The sequence below is a fragment of the Lissotriton helveticus genome, chromosome 3_1 (assembly GCF_964261635.1).
Source record: "Lissotriton helveticus chromosome 3_1, aLisHel1.1, whole genome shotgun sequence".
NCBI lineage: Eukaryota > Metazoa > Chordata > Amphibia > Caudata > Salamandridae > Lissotriton > Lissotriton helveticus.
The window spans coordinates 1,863,287,764-1,863,306,329 of NC_136061.1; the positions used below are offsets into that span (position 1 = coordinate 1,863,287,764).

The 18,566-nt window shown below is 41.7% G+C and overlaps 1 protein-coding gene across 2 annotated transcripts in view; it reads right to left on the reverse strand.

The window, feature by feature from the left end:
- LOC144823915 (malignant fibrous histiocytoma-amplified sequence 1 homolog) overlaps positions 1 to 18,566 on the reverse strand; it is a 235,088-nt gene that overhangs the window by 67,666 nt on the left and 148,856 nt on the right. For both annotated transcript variants that reach the window (XM_078682825.1, XM_078682826.1), the window contains exon 4: positions 17,506 to 17,692. In XM_078682825.1, the coding sequence (XP_078538951.1) occupies positions 17,506 to 17,692 (187 nt within the window). The remainder of the gene's footprint in view (positions 1 to 17,505; positions 17,693 to 18,566) is intronic.

Genomic DNA, 18,566 nt, shown 5'->3' on the forward strand with positions numbered 1-18,566 from the left:
TCCATTAGCTCCCCATCAAAGCTAGAGTCACCTTCAAGATGCTTGGAGAGCCCACGCTCACAAGGCCCTCCAAGACACCCGACCAGCATACCTGAACAGCCGACTCAAATTCCACCGAACCCAAAGGACCCTAGGATCAGCCCAGCTCTCCTACGCCGCACGGAGTCCCCGGTACCAGAAAGACTAGATCGGGAGGCCGCTCAGTCTCCTTCCTCGCGGCCAGAGCCTGGAGCGACCTTCTGCTCCACCTCAGACAGACAACATTGCTCCCCATCTTCACAAAAAACCTCAAAACCTGGCTCTTCGATAGACCCCCCTCCTTGATGGACTGGAACCTGCAAAGCACCCCCCCTACCCCCTGCGCCTTGAGACCCTTACGGGTGAGTAGCGCTTAACAAACACCTTTATTGACTAAAGGGAACCACTGGTTTCACTGTAACTGGAAACCAGTAGCAACTGGCTTTTGGCTGGGCTTCACCCGGACTTTGAGGGACATTGACCCCTGTGGTCAAATTCGCCAAGTTTATGGACCAAGGAGTGGACCCAAAAAGACTCCTATCACTAGCTCAACATCCTCGAGCATAGTCTGCACTCTGTACTCCTTGCATCAGGACCACTCCATTAAAATTTATGGCGGTTAGCTCATATAGCCTGAAGCTGGACTGGACACTGCTTTGACATCAAGGTAACAGTTCTATTCGACCTTGATGGTCCAAGCGACTGGTTCCCTGCCAGAGTTGGTTGCCATAAGGGTGCCCTTATAGCTGTTAACAAATGAATTGTTGTGGCTCAGTAGATTAAAATGATTTAATGCGTGAAAATGTGTGCTTTATTATGCCTTTAAAAATTCACATCTCCTGAATCCTCTGGTAGATTGTGGTCATTGAGGTGCCGATTTAACAACAAAAATACACGCTATGTTTATGAACTGGAGTCTGATTTTTATTGTGTTGCATTTTCTTCTTATCCAGCTGTTTTAGTATTTCTAAATGCTTTACCACATCATATAATAAACCACCTTCCTCACACTACATTGGGCAACAGAATTGGTAGACTTGTGAAGAGGGATAATTGGCTAACTGGGAAATTGAGAAATTGTCTTTTGTACAGGTAAAGTCTTCTATGAGGTGCCAAAGTGTACATGTTGGCACTACTGTACCAAGATCACGAAGAAACCGGAAAAATGTGTTATCAAACTACATTTTACTTTGTATCTTTCTTTTAGGTCATCACATAATCCATTATCCAATCCATGATCATTTGTGCATCCGGTTGCCAATATCACACACTCCCAACCTTCTATTTGTCCCTCCCCTCTCTTTGTCATTCATTCCTTCTGTCCCTCGACGAGAGTCCACATCTACTCAGCTGGTGACCAAAACAGCATCAATGTGTAGAAGGAATGATGCTGAACAGACATGCTTTCCCTCTACACCAGTGGACTCACTGAAATAAAGAGTTATATGCTGATTGGAATCTCTGTGCTACCTGAACTCCCAACCACTGTAACCCATGAACATTGAGTATTGAAACAAACACCCTAACCTGTACGGGGGCCCTTTGAAGCAGCTACCATCAGACCTCTCTGTGACCTACAGTCACCCCAGTCGACCGGCTCCACCAGAAGATTCAGTCTCAGACATGAATTATAGGGTACACAGTCAAAATATCGAGTTTTAAATTTCGACCTACCAAAATATCGTGTTTGAAATTTCGAAGGTACAGAATTTTGATGTTAAGAATATCGTAGGATAGAATATCGACCCTAAGGTAAGTAATATCGAATTTATTTATATCGATGTAAGTAATATCGATGTCAATAATATCGATATTTGTATTATTTTTATGTTTTTTATTATGTATGTGTTATATGTTTCTGTTAAATATTTAAATTAATTTATATTATATGTGTATTATTTTTATACATTAATAAAAAAAATGTTAAGTAAATTATATGTTTTAGTACCGGAGCGGGTTGTGGGTTTATAGGGGAATAGGGTGGGAAGTAATTTAATTGTAAATAATTAATGATTTTTTTATGTATAATTAATTTTTTATTTAATTATTAATTGGCAATTAATTATTTTAATTGATAAATTAATTATTTAATTGGTAATTAATGTTAATTTTTATTAAATGTTATGTTTTAGTACCGGAGCGGGTTGTGGGTTTATAGGGGAATAGGGTGGGAAGTAATTTAATTGTAATTAATTAATGTTTTTAAATGTATAATTTATTTTGTAATCACTTATTAATTGGCAATTAATTATTTTAATTGATAAATTAATTATTTAATTGGTAATTAATGTTAATTTAAATTAAATGTTATGTTTGAGTACCGGAGCGGGTTGTGGGTTTATAGGGGTATTGGGTGGGAAGTAACTTAATTGTAAATATTTAATTATTTATGCATTTTTTGTTATGGATAATTAATGTATTAATTAATTATTAATTGGCAATTAATTATTTTAATACATCATTAATTTATTTAATTGACAATTAATATTTGTAATTTGTAATTATTTTTTATTCAGGAGAAAAATTCATTAATTGGTAAACATTGTTTTAAAAAAAAAAATTCTTTTGGATATTGTTTCTTTATTGTTTTTTAATTGTGATTTAAATTTAAAAAATATATATTATTTTTATGATAAATAGTTTATTTTTTTATATTTATTATTTGGTGAGTAATATTTAATAATTATTATTTATTGGTGTTTGTTGTTAATTTATTGTTAATTAATTATTCAAATGTTATTGGTTTTATTAATTATTAATAGTTTTTTATTGATGTTGATGTATTAAAAAAATTAATTATACATTATTTCAAATATAAACATTATTTATAAGTATGTTAATATAAAATTCTACGCTATTAAACGGTTTCCCTACTGTTGCACCCTTTGGAATTGGAATAGTAATTTTTGCCCCTACGCTATCCAAAGCTTTCCCTACTGTTGCACCCTCTGGAGTTGGAATAGTTATTTTTCCCCCTACGCTATCCAACACTTTCCCTACTGTTGCACTCTTTGGAGTTGGAATAGTAATTTTACCCCTACGCTATCCAACGATTTCCCTACTGTTGCACCCTCTGGAGTTGGAATAGTAAATTTTACCCGTACGCTATCCAACGCTTTCCCTACTGTTGTACCCTCTGAAGTTAGAATATTAATTTTTACCCCCATGCTATCCAACGCTTTCCCTACTGTTGCACTCACTTGAGTGGGAATAGTAATTTTCTCCCCTACGCTATCCAACGTTTTCCCTACTGTTGCAACCTCTGGAGTTGGAATAGTAATTTTTCCACCTACGCTATACACTTTCCCTACTGTTGCACCCTTTGGAGTTTGAATAGTAAATTTTCCCCCTACGCTATCCACGCTTTCCTTACTGTTGCACCCTCTGTAGTTGGAATAGTAATTTTTACCCGTACGCTATCCAACGCTTTCCCTACTGTTGCACTCACTGGAGTGGGAATAGTAATTTTTACCCACCCGCTATCCAACGCTTTCCCTACTGTTGCACTCTCTGGAGTGGGAATAGTAATTTTTCCCCCTACGCTATCCAACTCTTTCCCTACTGTTGCGCCCTCTGGAGTTGGAATAGTAATTTTTACCCGTATGCTATCCAATGATTTCCCTACTGTAGTACTCACTGGAGTGGGAATAGTAATTTTTACCCACCCGGTATCCAACCTTTTCCCTAATGTTGCACTCATTGTAGTGGGAATAGTAATTTTTCTCCCTACGCTATCCAACGCTTTCCCTACTGTTGCACTCTCTGGAGTGGGAATAGTAATTTTTCCCCCTACGCTATCCAACGTTTTCCCTACTGTTGCACCCTCTGGAGTTGGAATAGTAATTTTTCCACCTACGCTATCCAACGCTTTCCCTACTGTTGCACCTTTTGGAGTTGGAATAGTAATTTTTCTTTTTACGCTATCCAACGCTTTTCTTACTGTTGCACCCTCTGGAGTTGGAATAGTAATTTTTACCCATACGCTATCCAACGCTTTCCCTACTGTTGCACTCACTGGAGTGGGAATAGTAATTTTTACCCACCCGCTATCCAACGCTTTCCCTACTGTTGCACTCTCTGGAGAGGGACTAGTAATTTTTCCCCCTACACTATCCAACGCTTTCCCTACTGTTGAATCCTTTGGAGTTGGAATAGTAATTTTTACTCTTACGCTATCCAACGCTTTCCCTAATGTTGCACCCTCTGGAGTTTGAATAGTAATTTTTACCCTTACGCTATCCAATATTATTTATATTTATTTATGCATTTAATATGTTACATAATGTTGTATTTAATTAATTTTTAAAATATTGAAAGTATATTTAATTGTTTTTATTTATTAAATATAATTATTTATTATTATGTATGTTAATATGTTATGAGTGTTGATGTATTTGTAATTTATAGTATTTGTGAATAGTTTTTAATTAATTTAAAAATATAGATATATTATTATTAATTAAGTATATATTATATATTGTATGTTTAATTTTAATTAAATGTTTAATATTAAATATGTATTATTTATTCATTTTAAACATTATAACATATTTTTAAATTAGTTTAAATTATATATAAGTATCATTTACTTATTTTAACTTTTATTATTTTACAAAAAAACCCTATATTTTTAATTACGATATTTTTAACATCGATATTTTAGTTTCGATATTTTTGTACTTACCATGTTGTAGATAGGGTGTCGATATACTTGCCTTCGATATTCCAGCATCGATATTTTGTCCGTCGATATTCTGACCCTCGATATTCTGTCATAGATTCGAATTATAGCGAATACCGTCATCTACTGGAACACAAGCGATCAGCCCAGCCTTCTAGCTTTCCAGCGCAGCAAGAAACAGAGCAGGACAATTGCATTGGCTTACATTCGCCCCACTGCCCACCTAACCTTTCGGGTAAAACAAAGTAAACCTTCATCCCAAGCATACTTGTTGATCCACTTCCAAGTACCAGTGTCAGCCCTAACTCACTACAGGCTGCAAGGGTGAACACTTCACAAGCTTGTAAACAAACATCATGCCCACATTGCATGCAGCCTGAAGGACATAAAAGCAAGGTAAGGAAGGTGATTGAGATTATGATTCAATTGAAGGAAAATGCGTTGCCTATTTACATTACCAGCATGATGAACAAACTTTTTGTTGCTATTCCAGTTACATACTGTTGCAGGGTTTCTGTACTCACACAGAACTGTGCACAGAGGAGTGGAACCTCGGCAAATTAGGATGTCCCAAAACTTACCTTAGCAACCAACTCACCCCTTACCGAGCTAGCTACAGTGTCTCATTGGACATATCAAACACCCAATGTTTAGACAAACCAGAACATGAACTTACAGTACCTCAGGGTACGTGGGACTCATGAACACTCTTTCGTTATATTATCATTACAAACCAGAACATGGAGTAAAGAAGACACATGTGCATTTGAAATGTTTATTTACTAATGCCGTCTTCTCAGGCGCAGTATCTTTGATAATACAAGTATACTTATTATCAGTAGCAAAATTATCAGCATAGTTACTAAGACATAAAAAGCGAATGGTGACAGCATGTTAACATGCTGTAATGAATAAGAGTTAACAACACTTATATCTCACCCTCCCTAACACATATATTATATTATTATCTAAGAAGGTCTCTTTGGGTTGTTTTAGGGCGGGCCCATACCTTAGTGTCCTAGCATGAAGGAATCACATCAGCATACACCAGCTCTCTCTGCATGTGCACCGCATCAAGTGTGTTAACAATTCTCGTGCAAAGCAATATCAATCCCGCCTCAAGCCCAAGTTGGCAAAGGCTGCACTTGTGTTATGACTATGAAGGCGTGGAGATCAGACCTCATAACAATTCCATATCGTGTTGCTCCTGAAACTTCAGCACTCTCCGTGCAGACATGTTTTATTAAACAAAGCAGATAGAGCAATAACATATTATTCTCACATTCACCACGGCAAACTACTAGGTTGAAAGCTAAGTCAACAATTAAGGGTCGTGTGCAGAAGTTGCAAGAAAGGAAAAATGGCGTTTAAATCTGAAACGTACCTATGCTAACTTAACACGATATAAGGATATATAGGAGCTATACAACACCCCCCCATGATCCGAGAACGGACTAAATAAGGTAACAGAAGTGCCATCACATGAGAGCAGAATCCATTTATAAACGAGCATGAATAAAAAATTCAATTATAAAAAATAATGCTAAAAAAATAGCCCACAAATATAATGTGGCTCAAGCCAATAGGCAAGCAAAAAATAAAATGTCTTGACCAAAAGTCAATAAAATCAAGGGAATGCTATCAATCAGCATGGCAATTTGAGGCAGTGTCTATGATAAGACTGTATATGAAAAGTAAGCTGCAACAGCCTCAAGGAGGAAGTCACTGTCCTCATCCGAAAACAGTTCAGCCATCCAGTTTAAAAGATGAAAGGAACATACGTGATCTTCCAGCACCGGATCCTCTATAACCATCAGAGGACAGCTCGGTGGGTTTTCAAGAAAACTTTGTTCCAAGAAATTTCGCGCTGCCGACAACACATCCCAGGGACCCATTAGTCCATGTGCCACCGCCAAGGCCATAATCCTTTCGTCAGAACAAACCAACTCGTGAGCAATGATAGGACTCATCAGTTGATCAAAATCGACGTCAGAAGATGCTGGTCCGCAGAGACACAAATCAATGGCCCAAAGGAAATCACAGGTCAGGCAGCGAAATACAGGCTGGACACAGGTGAAATAGGAGAACCGAAAAGATAATCCAAACGCCGTGCTTAGAGTCGCCAACGGCAGTGTGCCATAATAATCAAGCATGCGGTTGCGAAACCGCGTCAGTAGTAGCTGTGCGTGGTCTTGCACAGGAAGGGCATCCATATTTAAAAAGGCAGAAAACCACCAATGCGCCTGCCGCTAAAGCAAGTAAAAACGGGAACCCTCCAAATAAGGAAGAAAAAATAGAATGGAAGAAAGCAGGGATGACTCCAAAAATCTTCTCAAAGGAAGTCACGAGACCACCGCTAACAACTTTAAAAAAATGTGCTAGGCCCGTTGTGGAGGATGCGTTAAAGATAGAACGGACCATGGCTCCGAAATGCAAGGGCAAATCAGTGTTTAAAAGAGCCTGAACCTCCGTGCGGGTGTTAGCAATGTGAAGCACGAAAGTTTCACGGGCCGAGCTCAAGGCCACCTCTTTCTGGGACAATAGAGCTCTTATTCTAGCCATGCCGCTGAATTCTGCTCCCAAGGTCGGTATCTGTGGCCAAATGGAAGACTCCCTATGTTCACGTGTGGGAGGATAAAGAACATTTCTGCAGCAAATAACTCGCTCACTAACTGTTACTAAGAAAGCTATACCTTTAATTAAACCACAACAGTTTTCATTATTGAGCATTAAATAACTACCATTCTCTAACAACTTAAACGTGGGGATGATAGCAGGAACTGGCGTGCCCTGTAAAACGCAAGCCATATTCGGGCGGTCCTTATTACATGAACCGTGTAACTGTATGTGTCTGCACATTAAAGAATGATCTGGCGTCTCAGTGCACTCATCCCCTGTTAGATAAACCTCTTGGTCATCCTTGAAACATCTGTATGTGTATGGGAGTGACCAGACCTCATGAAGAAAACCGCTACCTAAGGGTTCAAAACGACCTATTGGCACATATTTCATACAATTTGAAAACTTATATAAAGCAAAAGGCAGTGTTATTAAACCGTGGATAAGCCACGTAGCAGCGGTGGATTCTGCCACAGAAAAAGGTAAAGCTTCCAACCTTTCAATATGTAGCATGGAAAAGGAAGCATCACGCATTGAAAGCAAGCGTTGTTTGTCTGTCAAATTAAACGGTGCAAATAAAGAAGAAACGTTCATGTATCCCCAGGGAACTTTACCCATTTTCAGAGTCTGAAGTGTCCACGCAAACTGCATGATTGAACGTAATTGATTTTGACCATGGTATAATACAGATACTTCATCATGTACAATATCAACAACAGACGACACAATATTATCCAATGTGTAAATTCTTGAGGAAAGCACGTTAATGCTATTGTCAACAACTGCAAGAACTTTCTCAAGATTTGCCTGATCAATAGCCCTAAGGCGTGAAGCAGCCTCAATTTGTGAGAGTTTCCAAATTTCATTGTAAACACCATATAACCAGCGTTTCGACCTGCCACTAGCTGGGCCCTTAATGAAATCATTCAAATCCACGTCTGCATTCAGTTTGGAAAGGTGATACTTAACCGCAGGTAAAGTTGAATGTTTCAGCCAAGCTTGACACAACTTGCCAACAGAGTAAGAGGTGACAGTATGACTCAAATCAAAACGGGGATCAGATCTAACAGTCTTAAAACCGTCAGTTATATTTAAAAATCTTTTTTGGCAAGCATCAGCACTACGGTGCCAAAGCAGCCAACCCTTGGGATTCATACTGGAAATGTTAAAGGAGGAATTCAGAAGCAGAGCCTGTATTTCTCTAATGGACAATTTAGTAAAATTACTCCAATTCTCATATTCCTCCAACTCCGGGAAAGACGGGGTGTTTAACCTTTTAGATGTAGCCAATCCAAAGCACGTGGTCTGGGAAATGGTTTCATTCAAAAACCACATATGATTTGGGATGAGACATGCACGGTGCAAAGCCTCAGTGCCTTGTACCTGCCAGGCCCTTGAGCCCCAAACTGATTTAAGGTCTATGGTATCCTTCCATAACTCATACCCTCCAGTAACTAATTGATCCAGGAAGGCTTTTGAATATAACAATTTTGTATTTGTAAGTCGAACCTTGGACTGTGGCTGTTTGTGAAATTTAAAATAAAAGGACTCGGGATTGGACTGATTAAAGTCAGTGAAATAAGTATACTTTTTAAGAAACGTTTCAGAACTCCCTTGTGTTGGTGCTGGGCAATGTTCCCACTGAGTAAAATTAACCGCATCCCTTCGGGAAGATGTCTTGTGTAAGAAGTGATTGCCATAATGTTGGTAACAGAACAATTCACCATAATTAGCAGATTCTAAATATAAATCCTCAGCATCAAAAGCAGCATAATATTTCAAATCAGAAAACAAACTTTCCACAGCATTAACATCCCAATCATCAGAACGAATGTTTTGTTTCACCACATCCCCCATATTAACTCTTAGTACATTAGGGACATTAACGACTTCCGTTGGGCCATGAATCTGAAAACGAACTGCATCCCACGCGATTCCATCCAGAACAGGCCACGCTGTGATGTTAACCAATGTAGAAGAGGAAAGTGGGGCCAAAGTTCCATTTAAATGAGTAATGCAAGTTCTCTCCTCGACATAGTGTCCATTCATAATCCGGAAAAAATAAAACACAAAACCAATTGACATAAAAAGGTACAGTGAAAAAAGGACCAGCCAAATGTATATCCAAGGAGGTATCAAAAAATGTTTTTTAAACAGGCTGGCATATACTGCAATTTTAGAGGGTTTTTTCGAGGCAAGGGAAGCAGAGTCAAATGAAAATCTGGATTCCGTGGCTAAACGAGCTTGCAGGTCAGGCATGGACAAATCAGTGGGGTATGTATAGTCTGTCTCATCAAGGTTAGTTCCTGGTAAATTATTCAATAATGGACTGGAAATAGCAGGTAATTCGATGGCCACCTCAGGTTCATTATTAGAAGCAGTGGGCATAATTGAATTTCTCACAATGGAAGGACAGGAAACAGCCGGTGTCATGCTAAGAAGAATCGGCCACTCTGTGTATCTTGACATTGTCAATAGAAATAAACCTGTTTTCCTTACGACCTGGAAGTGGTGGTAGAATGACTGTTCTTGTGCCCTTCACTCCAAGCACCGGGATCTGCAACGCATCATCCGATGTGGAGGGCAAATGTTCCTTAGCAAGAGTGTCTCTCGTCTTTTGTAGATTCTGTAAAATATTGCAATGTTCATCTGCGTCAAAGGAAGTGGCGCGAACCACCGAGTCTAGACCGTCAAGGTCAGGGACGAACATCTTGATGCCAAAGAGCATTTCGTATGGGGTCCGCCCACCCAGAGACCTTCTAGGGAGATTATTAAGAGCACGCTGCACGCCATAGAGGTGGGCCAGCCAGTTTCTGCCAGTGCCTATAACTCGGGCTGTCAAAGATTGCTTTAAATCACGGTTCATTCGTTCAACTACACTATTACCCTCGGGTCTGTAGGGTGACGAAAACTTGACTTGGACCCCCATCGAAGTCATGGCATCCTTATACGCCTTAGAGGCGAAAGCCGGACCCTGATCCGAATGGAAGGTACCACAGGCAAAAATCCCTATAAAGATACGCAAATCTCTGATGACAGTCCGGGAATCAGCGCTGCGATGTGGCCATAACCACACAAAGCGTGTGCATGAGTCAACTGCTACTAAGATGTATTTATACGCAGTATCAGATGAAAAAGGACCGCAGTGATCTAAATAAACACAGCCTAGTGGTTTATTAGAAATGTACAACTGAGTCTGAGGCGGACGCGTAGCAGTTGAAGGTTTAATCTGCTGGCATATGTCACAAAGAAGGACATAATCACGCGTCTGTTTGTACAGTCCCCGCCACCAGAAACGTTGTTGTAGTTGCGTTACAGTGGCTGAGACGCCCGCATGCGCAGACGCCACACCTTCATGAGCCGCTGTAATCAAGTCTGTTCTGCGATCCGAGTTGGGAATCAGCCGTTCCCCAACATCAGGAATTGTCACAAAAGGAACCTTTTCGGGACTTAAGTGGTATTTATACTTCGAAGGGAATCCCGAAGGATGTTTACTTCCCTTCTCAGAGGCAGCAACCGCTGCCAAGATGTCGCTATCAATCTTGGTTTTAGACCTAGTAACCGCTGCAACTAAGTATGTAGATACTGCTGATTTCGCCGCTTCATCAGCAAGCGAGTTGCCAAGAGCGTGTACTCCCACGCGCTGATGACCGAGAGTATGAATCACATAAACGAGTGGCAACATAGCCTTAAGCTCTGCCACTCGAACCCAGATCATTTTATGTTTTATTGTGCTACCCTTGGAATCACGAAAGTCATTTTGAATCCAAAAGAACAAGTTTTCATTGTAAGACTGGACACAGTAGTAAGAATCACTTACAATTAGAGTAGTAACACTTGGATCTGCGTACTCCAAAGCTAGTAATAGAGCACGAAGCTCTGCTAATTGTGCAGTGCAATCGCCCAGGGGCAACGTGTGTACCTCCCTGGAAATGAACTCGTCATTCAACATAGCACCGACCACAATGGCGCATGCGGAAACGTAGGCATGTTTAGAGCCATGCGCAACCTGCGCCGACCCATCAGTGTAAATGATGCAATGGAAGTCCTCCAAAGGTCGCATCGACAGAGGAGCAGGATGAACGAATTCATACTGCAAGTACTCCTGTGACCGTAAGGAGGCGTCAAAAATAAACATGACATCTGCGGATGATAATGACGCAGCCCACTGAATCCACCGAGGGTGCAAAGCCTTTGAATTAGGTACACTGGCTTTCGTGACTGCCTCCAAATGAGGACAGGGTGTTACCACTAGCATGCGTTTCCCCTGTGACAGAGCACGTTCTTTTAGAATTGCCATCTGTACAGCAGTTAAAACCTTTTCTATGGTGGGAAACCGCATCTCAGCCGAGGTGTACAAGTGTGACTTGTAAGCAATAGGTACTGTGTCACCTTCATTAAAAGTGAGGTAGGTGAAACCCACCGTCCCAGGAATTATTCTTATTACCAGGTTGGTGTGGTTATCACGAGTCAGTAAATATTTAGAAGCGAGCAGATCAGCCTGCAACGATTGCAAAATGGCTGAATGCTCAGGCAGCCAGCATGATTTTGAGAAAGTTGGTTGTATCAAAGCATACAGAGGCTTGACACGTTGGGCATATTCCGGAATGTAAGTTCTGCCGAAATTCAAAAAGCCCAGTAAGGATTGTAATTTCTTCAGTGTTGTTGGTGCGCGCAATTGTGCGCACTTCTCCAAGAAGTGAGGAGCCAAACCTCTACCTTCATTGTTGAGCTCATAGCCCAAAAACAACACTGTATGTTCAGCAATGTGCGATTTTGCAAAGTTGAATTTGTAACCCATGTCTGCGAAGTTGCAAACAAGAGAATTCACACGACACAGATGCTCCCAAATATCGTCGTCTGTGAGATATATATCATCCACATACGAAAAAGCATCAGGGTCGAGTGCCTCCAGAATAGAGACAATTCGAGCGGTAAATACACCAGGACTATTCTTGTAGCCCATTGGAAGACGCCGGAATTGCTTTTGGACTCCAGCGCTTGTAAAACTGGTCCATTGGGAGCTAAAGCTGTCCAATCTGTGGGCATAAAAACCATTGGATATGTCAAGCGTTGTCTTGAAACGCTTACGCACGAGACTATCCACTAGGGCAGAGCCGTGGGTATTCTGTACTGCACAGTTACGGCAATGCGAGTTCAAATGCCGGTAATCCAAAACCAAACGATATGATCCGTCAGGTTTATTCACAGTAAAAAGGGGATTATTCATCGGTGACACACACGTTTCAATAACTCCCTGATATTCCAATTGTTCAAGGATTACTGCGACGGAAGATTTTGCTTCACGTCGAATGGGATATTGAGGTTGAGGCCGCGGCTGAGACCGCAACGGAATTTCGTGGCAAGGCGACAATTTATCCCAACCACATTGGTTACGGTACAGAGCCGGCGCGAGAGCCCGAGCCCACTCTACTGCAAAATGCTGCGCATGCTCCTTCGAGACAGTGTTCGCGAAACTGGGTAGGATTACCTCCTCCCCTCGCGGCGCCGCGAGCACAAAAGGTGGGGGCCAGTCAGCCTCCGAAAGTAAAATATCATATGTGGAAGACAGATTCTCCCAAAATACACCTTTAACGGTACGCTGTATGTCACCTTCAATTAACAGGACGATTTCATATAGTCTTTCAGGGGGAGCAAGTCTTGTATCCGCTGTTTCTATCACAACGTAGACATCAGTCGCTGTCACCCTCAGTAGTGGACGCAGCGCCTCTCTGACTATTGTTATCTCCGCCGCGCTGTCCAGCAAGGTCAGAGCCCACGTCAGATTCCGAAGCCGCGTTCTCACTATCTGTGGCATATCGATGCGCTGTTAAGGCTGCGACTTTCTTTTTCGCAAACTGCGGACGCCTAGGCGTAGAATCCTCCTGCTTCACTGCGCCGTCCGTCTGGCGGGACTGACCGCGTCCTTGTTGGCCACCACGTCCACGTCCACCCCCTCCTCCTCCACCGGTTTTCTGGGCCGATGCGTCCTGAAAGGAACGAGGAGAGCGTTGATCAGAAACCTGAAAACGATCAGGTGATTTAATCATCGCGCGGTCGCGCAAATCATAAACTTTGTCGGATGGTGCAGGAGCTTCTATTGCAGGAAAAGAACCCTGAGTCTGCATTGTCTGCTTCCCCTGTGTCTGTTTTTTAGGCCAAATTTGTTTCTTGGACTTTGGCTGGGCATCTGTCACTGCAGACTGCCCCTGTGGTTGTTTTTTCTCCTTCACTGGAAAATATTTCAGACCTCTACTGGTGCGGCCAATCGTTTTATAAGCGGCCACCACAATCTTTGCTAACTGGCGGGGTTTGTCGGCATCGGGCAGAGCAGCCAAAGCATTCGACACCTGAAAGTTAACTGCATCACCTTTAACATTGGAGAGAATGAGATCACTTACAATCTCAAAAGAACCACACAGGCGCATACCCAATTCAACCGCTGCCTCTGGACCGTGATCATTCTGAACACGTCGAACGATTTCAGGCAGGGCAGTCATAGACGGGGTGCCGAAGCACCTTGTATAAACTGCCGCAAATGTTTTTCCCCAGCTGTCACAGTCAGCAAGTTCAGGAGTAATATCCTTCGGGAGAGTAATCGTCAACATTCTATGTTTATCAGCAGGAGTGGAATTCGGAAAAACCGCTTCCAGTTGATCAAACTTCTCTGCTAGCCAGAATGGGAAGTCATCGTTGTCAACAGGACGCGCACCAAAAACCGAATTTACCATCACTGGATTGAGACGCATTCCGCCTCGTTCCAAGGGAGCGGCCGCACCCCCCTGGGGACCACCAGGAAGATGTCGACCGATGTATTGCACTAATGCACGAATCACGGAAATGGAAACTACATGTAGCCGGCGAATTTCTGCCAGGGTACAAGCCCCGTGATTCGGGTGCGGGGTAAAGCCACCCAACGCAGGCCAATTAGTACCTGGAATAGAGAGTGGACCTAACCTCGCACGGGACAAAGAGTGGGGGAGGGCGCCATCAAACCAAACTCGATGCTGCCAATGATCAATAGGTATTTCCAATGCCCTGTATGGCGTATATTCAGCCGGGACATCCGAGGCGGTGTAGGAGTGGTACAAACCAGAATTAGCGTCCACAGCCGGAAACGTAACCCAAGAGTAAAACAACTCGTAAGGAAACGCCGGATCCGCACTCACCACGAAAATCACAGCCATCCCATCTACTGGGACCTGGTACGTCTGAAGATGGTTGCGTATCGCTACGCGACTATGCTGCGCAATAGCCACCGCTGCCGCCATCACAGAATTGGAAACAAGAAAACACAAAGAATACTTTGTAGCACAACTGGGTAGCAATTCAAAGAAACCGTTTAAGTAAGAATCAAGCTTGAATAAAGACCTATTTCAAAAAATAGGTAGGTTTCACCAACACCCCGTTTTCCGGAAACGGATGTGAAGGGGTTAAGGCATGAATGATAAACTACTCGAGTGTCATGATATAAGACCACCGAAACCGTTGGGCGCCATGTTGCAGGGTTTCTGTACTCACACAGAACTGTGCACAGAGGAGTGGAACCTCGGCAAATTAGGATGTCCCAAAACTTACCTTAGCAACCAACTCACCCCTTACCGAGCTAGCTACAGTGTCTCATTGGACATATCAAACACCCAATGTTTAGACAAACCAGAACATGAACTTACAGTACCTCAGGGTACGTGGGACTCATGAACACTCTTTCGTTATATTATCATTACAAACCAGAACATGGAGTAAAGAAGACACATGTGCATTTGAAATGTTTATTTACTAATGCCGTCTTCTCAGGCGCAGTATCTTTGATAATACAAGTATACTTATTATCAGTAGCAAAATTATCAGCATAGTTACTAAGACATAAAAAGCGAATGGTGACAGCATGTTAACATGCTGTAATGAATAAGAGTTAACAACACTTATATCTCACCCTCCCTAACACATATATTATATTATTATCTAAGAAGGTCTCTTTGGGTTGTTTTAGGGCGGGCCCATACCTTAGTGTCCTAGCATGAAGGAATCACATCAGCATACACCAGCTCTCTCTGCATGTGCACCGCATCAAGTGTGTTAACAATTCTCGTGCAAAGCAATATCAATCCCGCCTCAAGCCCAAGTTGGCAAAGGCTGCACTTGTGTTATGACTATGAAGGCGTGGAGATCAGACCTCATAACAATTCCATATCGTGTTGCTCCTGAAACTTCAGCACTCTCCGTGCAGACATGTTTTATTAAACAAAGCAGATAGAGCAATAACATATTATTCTCACATTCACCACGGCAAACTACTAGGTTGAAAGCTAAGTCAACAATTAAGGGTCGTGTGCAGAAGTTGCAAGAAAGGAAAAATGGCGTTTAAATCTGAAACGTACCTATGCTAACTTAACACGATATAAGGATATATAGGAGCTATACAACAATACATAAGGTAATGGAAGGAATGCTGAGTTAATCTCAGACACGCATGATTGCTTGGACGAATTTCTCCCCCATTTCCACTCCAAACAGACACCAGCCATAAGCAAACCAGTCTTCATCCTGCTCTAACCGAAAAAGTCCAACCCGACCTACCAGGACCTCTCCAGATAGGAACACAAGCAAACCCAGGACCAGTTCCGACATAATTAGGTCTCATCAGCAAGGTAAAGCCTGAGTCCTATGGCACAGGGGCACCATACCCATGCCTGGCCATACCTACCACACCTAGGCATCTGCTAGAACAAACAACTTAGTGATGGAAGGAATGATTCAATTAATCTGTCACTGGCGATCGATTTTTGGACTCCTTTGCAGTTTATCAGTTTTTGCCCACTATACCACTCGAGGCAGAAACTTGCCATATGTGGGCTCTGTACTCAGTGTGCTGCACCCACCTGAGGAGGCCCAAATATGCTTCAGCTGTTCTGAGTTTGCTTGAATTGTCATTCTGAGGGGATCCGGCATGGCAGTTCAAGGGATGGACTCTGCCTAGTCTAGTAGGACCAAGACTGAATTACATATGACAGGTTTTGTTGTCCAGGGTGGCCCTGGTAGTCTGCCCAACCTGGCCCTAAGAGGCCCAAACACCCAAACAGGTGAGATGCCACAGGGATATGTCATTAACCTTTCACTCTTTACCTTTACACCCAGGCTGGATGACTTAAGAGAAGATGAAAAGATGTGGAGGTAGTAGAATGGGAAAGGTTTGTATGGAAGAACCCAGTGATGCAGGGAATCCATGGATGGCAGTCCAGACCCTGCAAGTGAGGGGAATGGGGGGAGTCCACGAGAGACAAGGAGGAACTGAAATACAGGCAAGGAAAAAAACAGCATGCAACGAAAAATTACGCGCAATCCATGTATCTATGGACCGCAATGAATGCTTAAATACAAATGAACAGGACACTGTGCGTCCATCGCCAAAACTATTTACGTTTGCTTCAGCAGTCGAGCACACACTACCTTCTTTTAAACAATATATCAGAAATGTACTTTCTGTTGTGTTATCTCAATTGTATTCTTAAAATAAATGCACTTCTAAGAGCCAAACTATCGCTGGGCTCACAATATGAACTCTATAATATAGTCTGCCAAAGACCAACGCTTCCGTGTTTTCTCATAACCTACATTTGGCAACATAACAGCTGTTGTATGACATGGAGGATGTGTACATTTTCATTTTTCTTTTGGGCATTGGGAAAAGGGAGGATTTAAAAATTAGATTAACTCTACCAATTAGGTCGTGGAAAGTAGGTAGAATCTATCTGGCCTCGCTACCAGTAAAACTGAATAAGGTACTAGTAAGATAAGACTGGGTACCTACTCTCTAGCTGTCAATAGACAAGCTGCAGCCAGCTACCATTTATGGGAAAAATAAAGGGACAGAGATAGAGCACTCAGGTTGATAATAACATCAATACATTTCATTATAAAAAGATGTGATCCTGGAGACTTTTGTCTGGGTAGCATCTGCTCATCCTAGCCACAACCCTATATGAAGCGAAGGGCATGTCATCAAGAGTGAAAGAATCATACGAAATACACATGGATAAATGAGGGATGGATCTAGCTGGAAGTAAACAAATGTAGGTGAACATAGTTGGTCCAACTGAATTATAACAAAAAATCCAAGATCTTGAAGTATTAACGAAATGGAATTTGGGTGAAATCAGTCATCAATAAAAGCAGCCCATGCTTACCATGTGCAGCGGTATCGTCACTTTCTGCGACTTTGACAACAGCAGTTTCTACTTTTCGGTAGATCAGGGGTAGCACTTTGATGACATTCGGGAAACGGTCTTCATCTTTTACGAGTTGAAGCATCACACTTTGAAGCCTTTCGATATCCTGGTAGTCTGTGCCGTCCAGGGGAAGCAGGTCCAAAACCTAAAACAAGCATGAGGGAGTTAAGGGCGATTAGAAATTTAAGTAAAAGGCTGTGGGTACAAACATTCTGATCCACTGAATCAAACTATGGGATAGCAGTAGTAGTGCAGAGGCAAAGAATACCAATGACTTCACTGGGCTGTATTACAGAATCAATTAAAACACAATGATGTTAGTTAACATTAATATCTATCTTAATGAATGCTATAATAAAGGAACTCTTTTATGGGAGTTTACTTTATTGCTTGGTAGCTGTCAAATGCTCCAGGAGTGAATACAAACACTATAAATTGCAATTGAAATGCTAACAAATTCAAAATATTGAGAATAAATTAAAGAGAAATACTTCATTGGCTATAGGAGATTCCTGCAGTTATTCAGAAGTAAATCCATATGGTAAATCGGGTCGTGTCCCTAATGTATCACAGTTTTCTTGAAATCAGTTTTAAAAAACCTCTGCTTTCTGGGGTGTCCCATAATTTAATTGAGATGCAATAGCTTTGACTGCGGTTAAAAAAACAACACAAAAGTATTTGAATAAATGTTTAAACGTATGAATCCAGCCTTAATCTCACCATAAAAGGCCTCAAAGAAGAGACACACTGAAAACAGGGCCGGTCTCGCCTATCCTAAAGAAACCCACAGCGGACCCCTCGGACCACAATAACTATCGTCCGATCTCTAACATCCCTATGTTAGCCAAACTCCTGGAAAAATGTGTTAACATACAACTGAACAGTCACATTGATCGTTTCAACCTGCTGAACCAGATTCAATCGGGTTTCAGAGCAGGTCACAGCACAGAATCATCCATGACACATGTATTAGACGACGTTCTAAAAATCCTCAACCAAAATGAAGCCTGTCTTCTAAT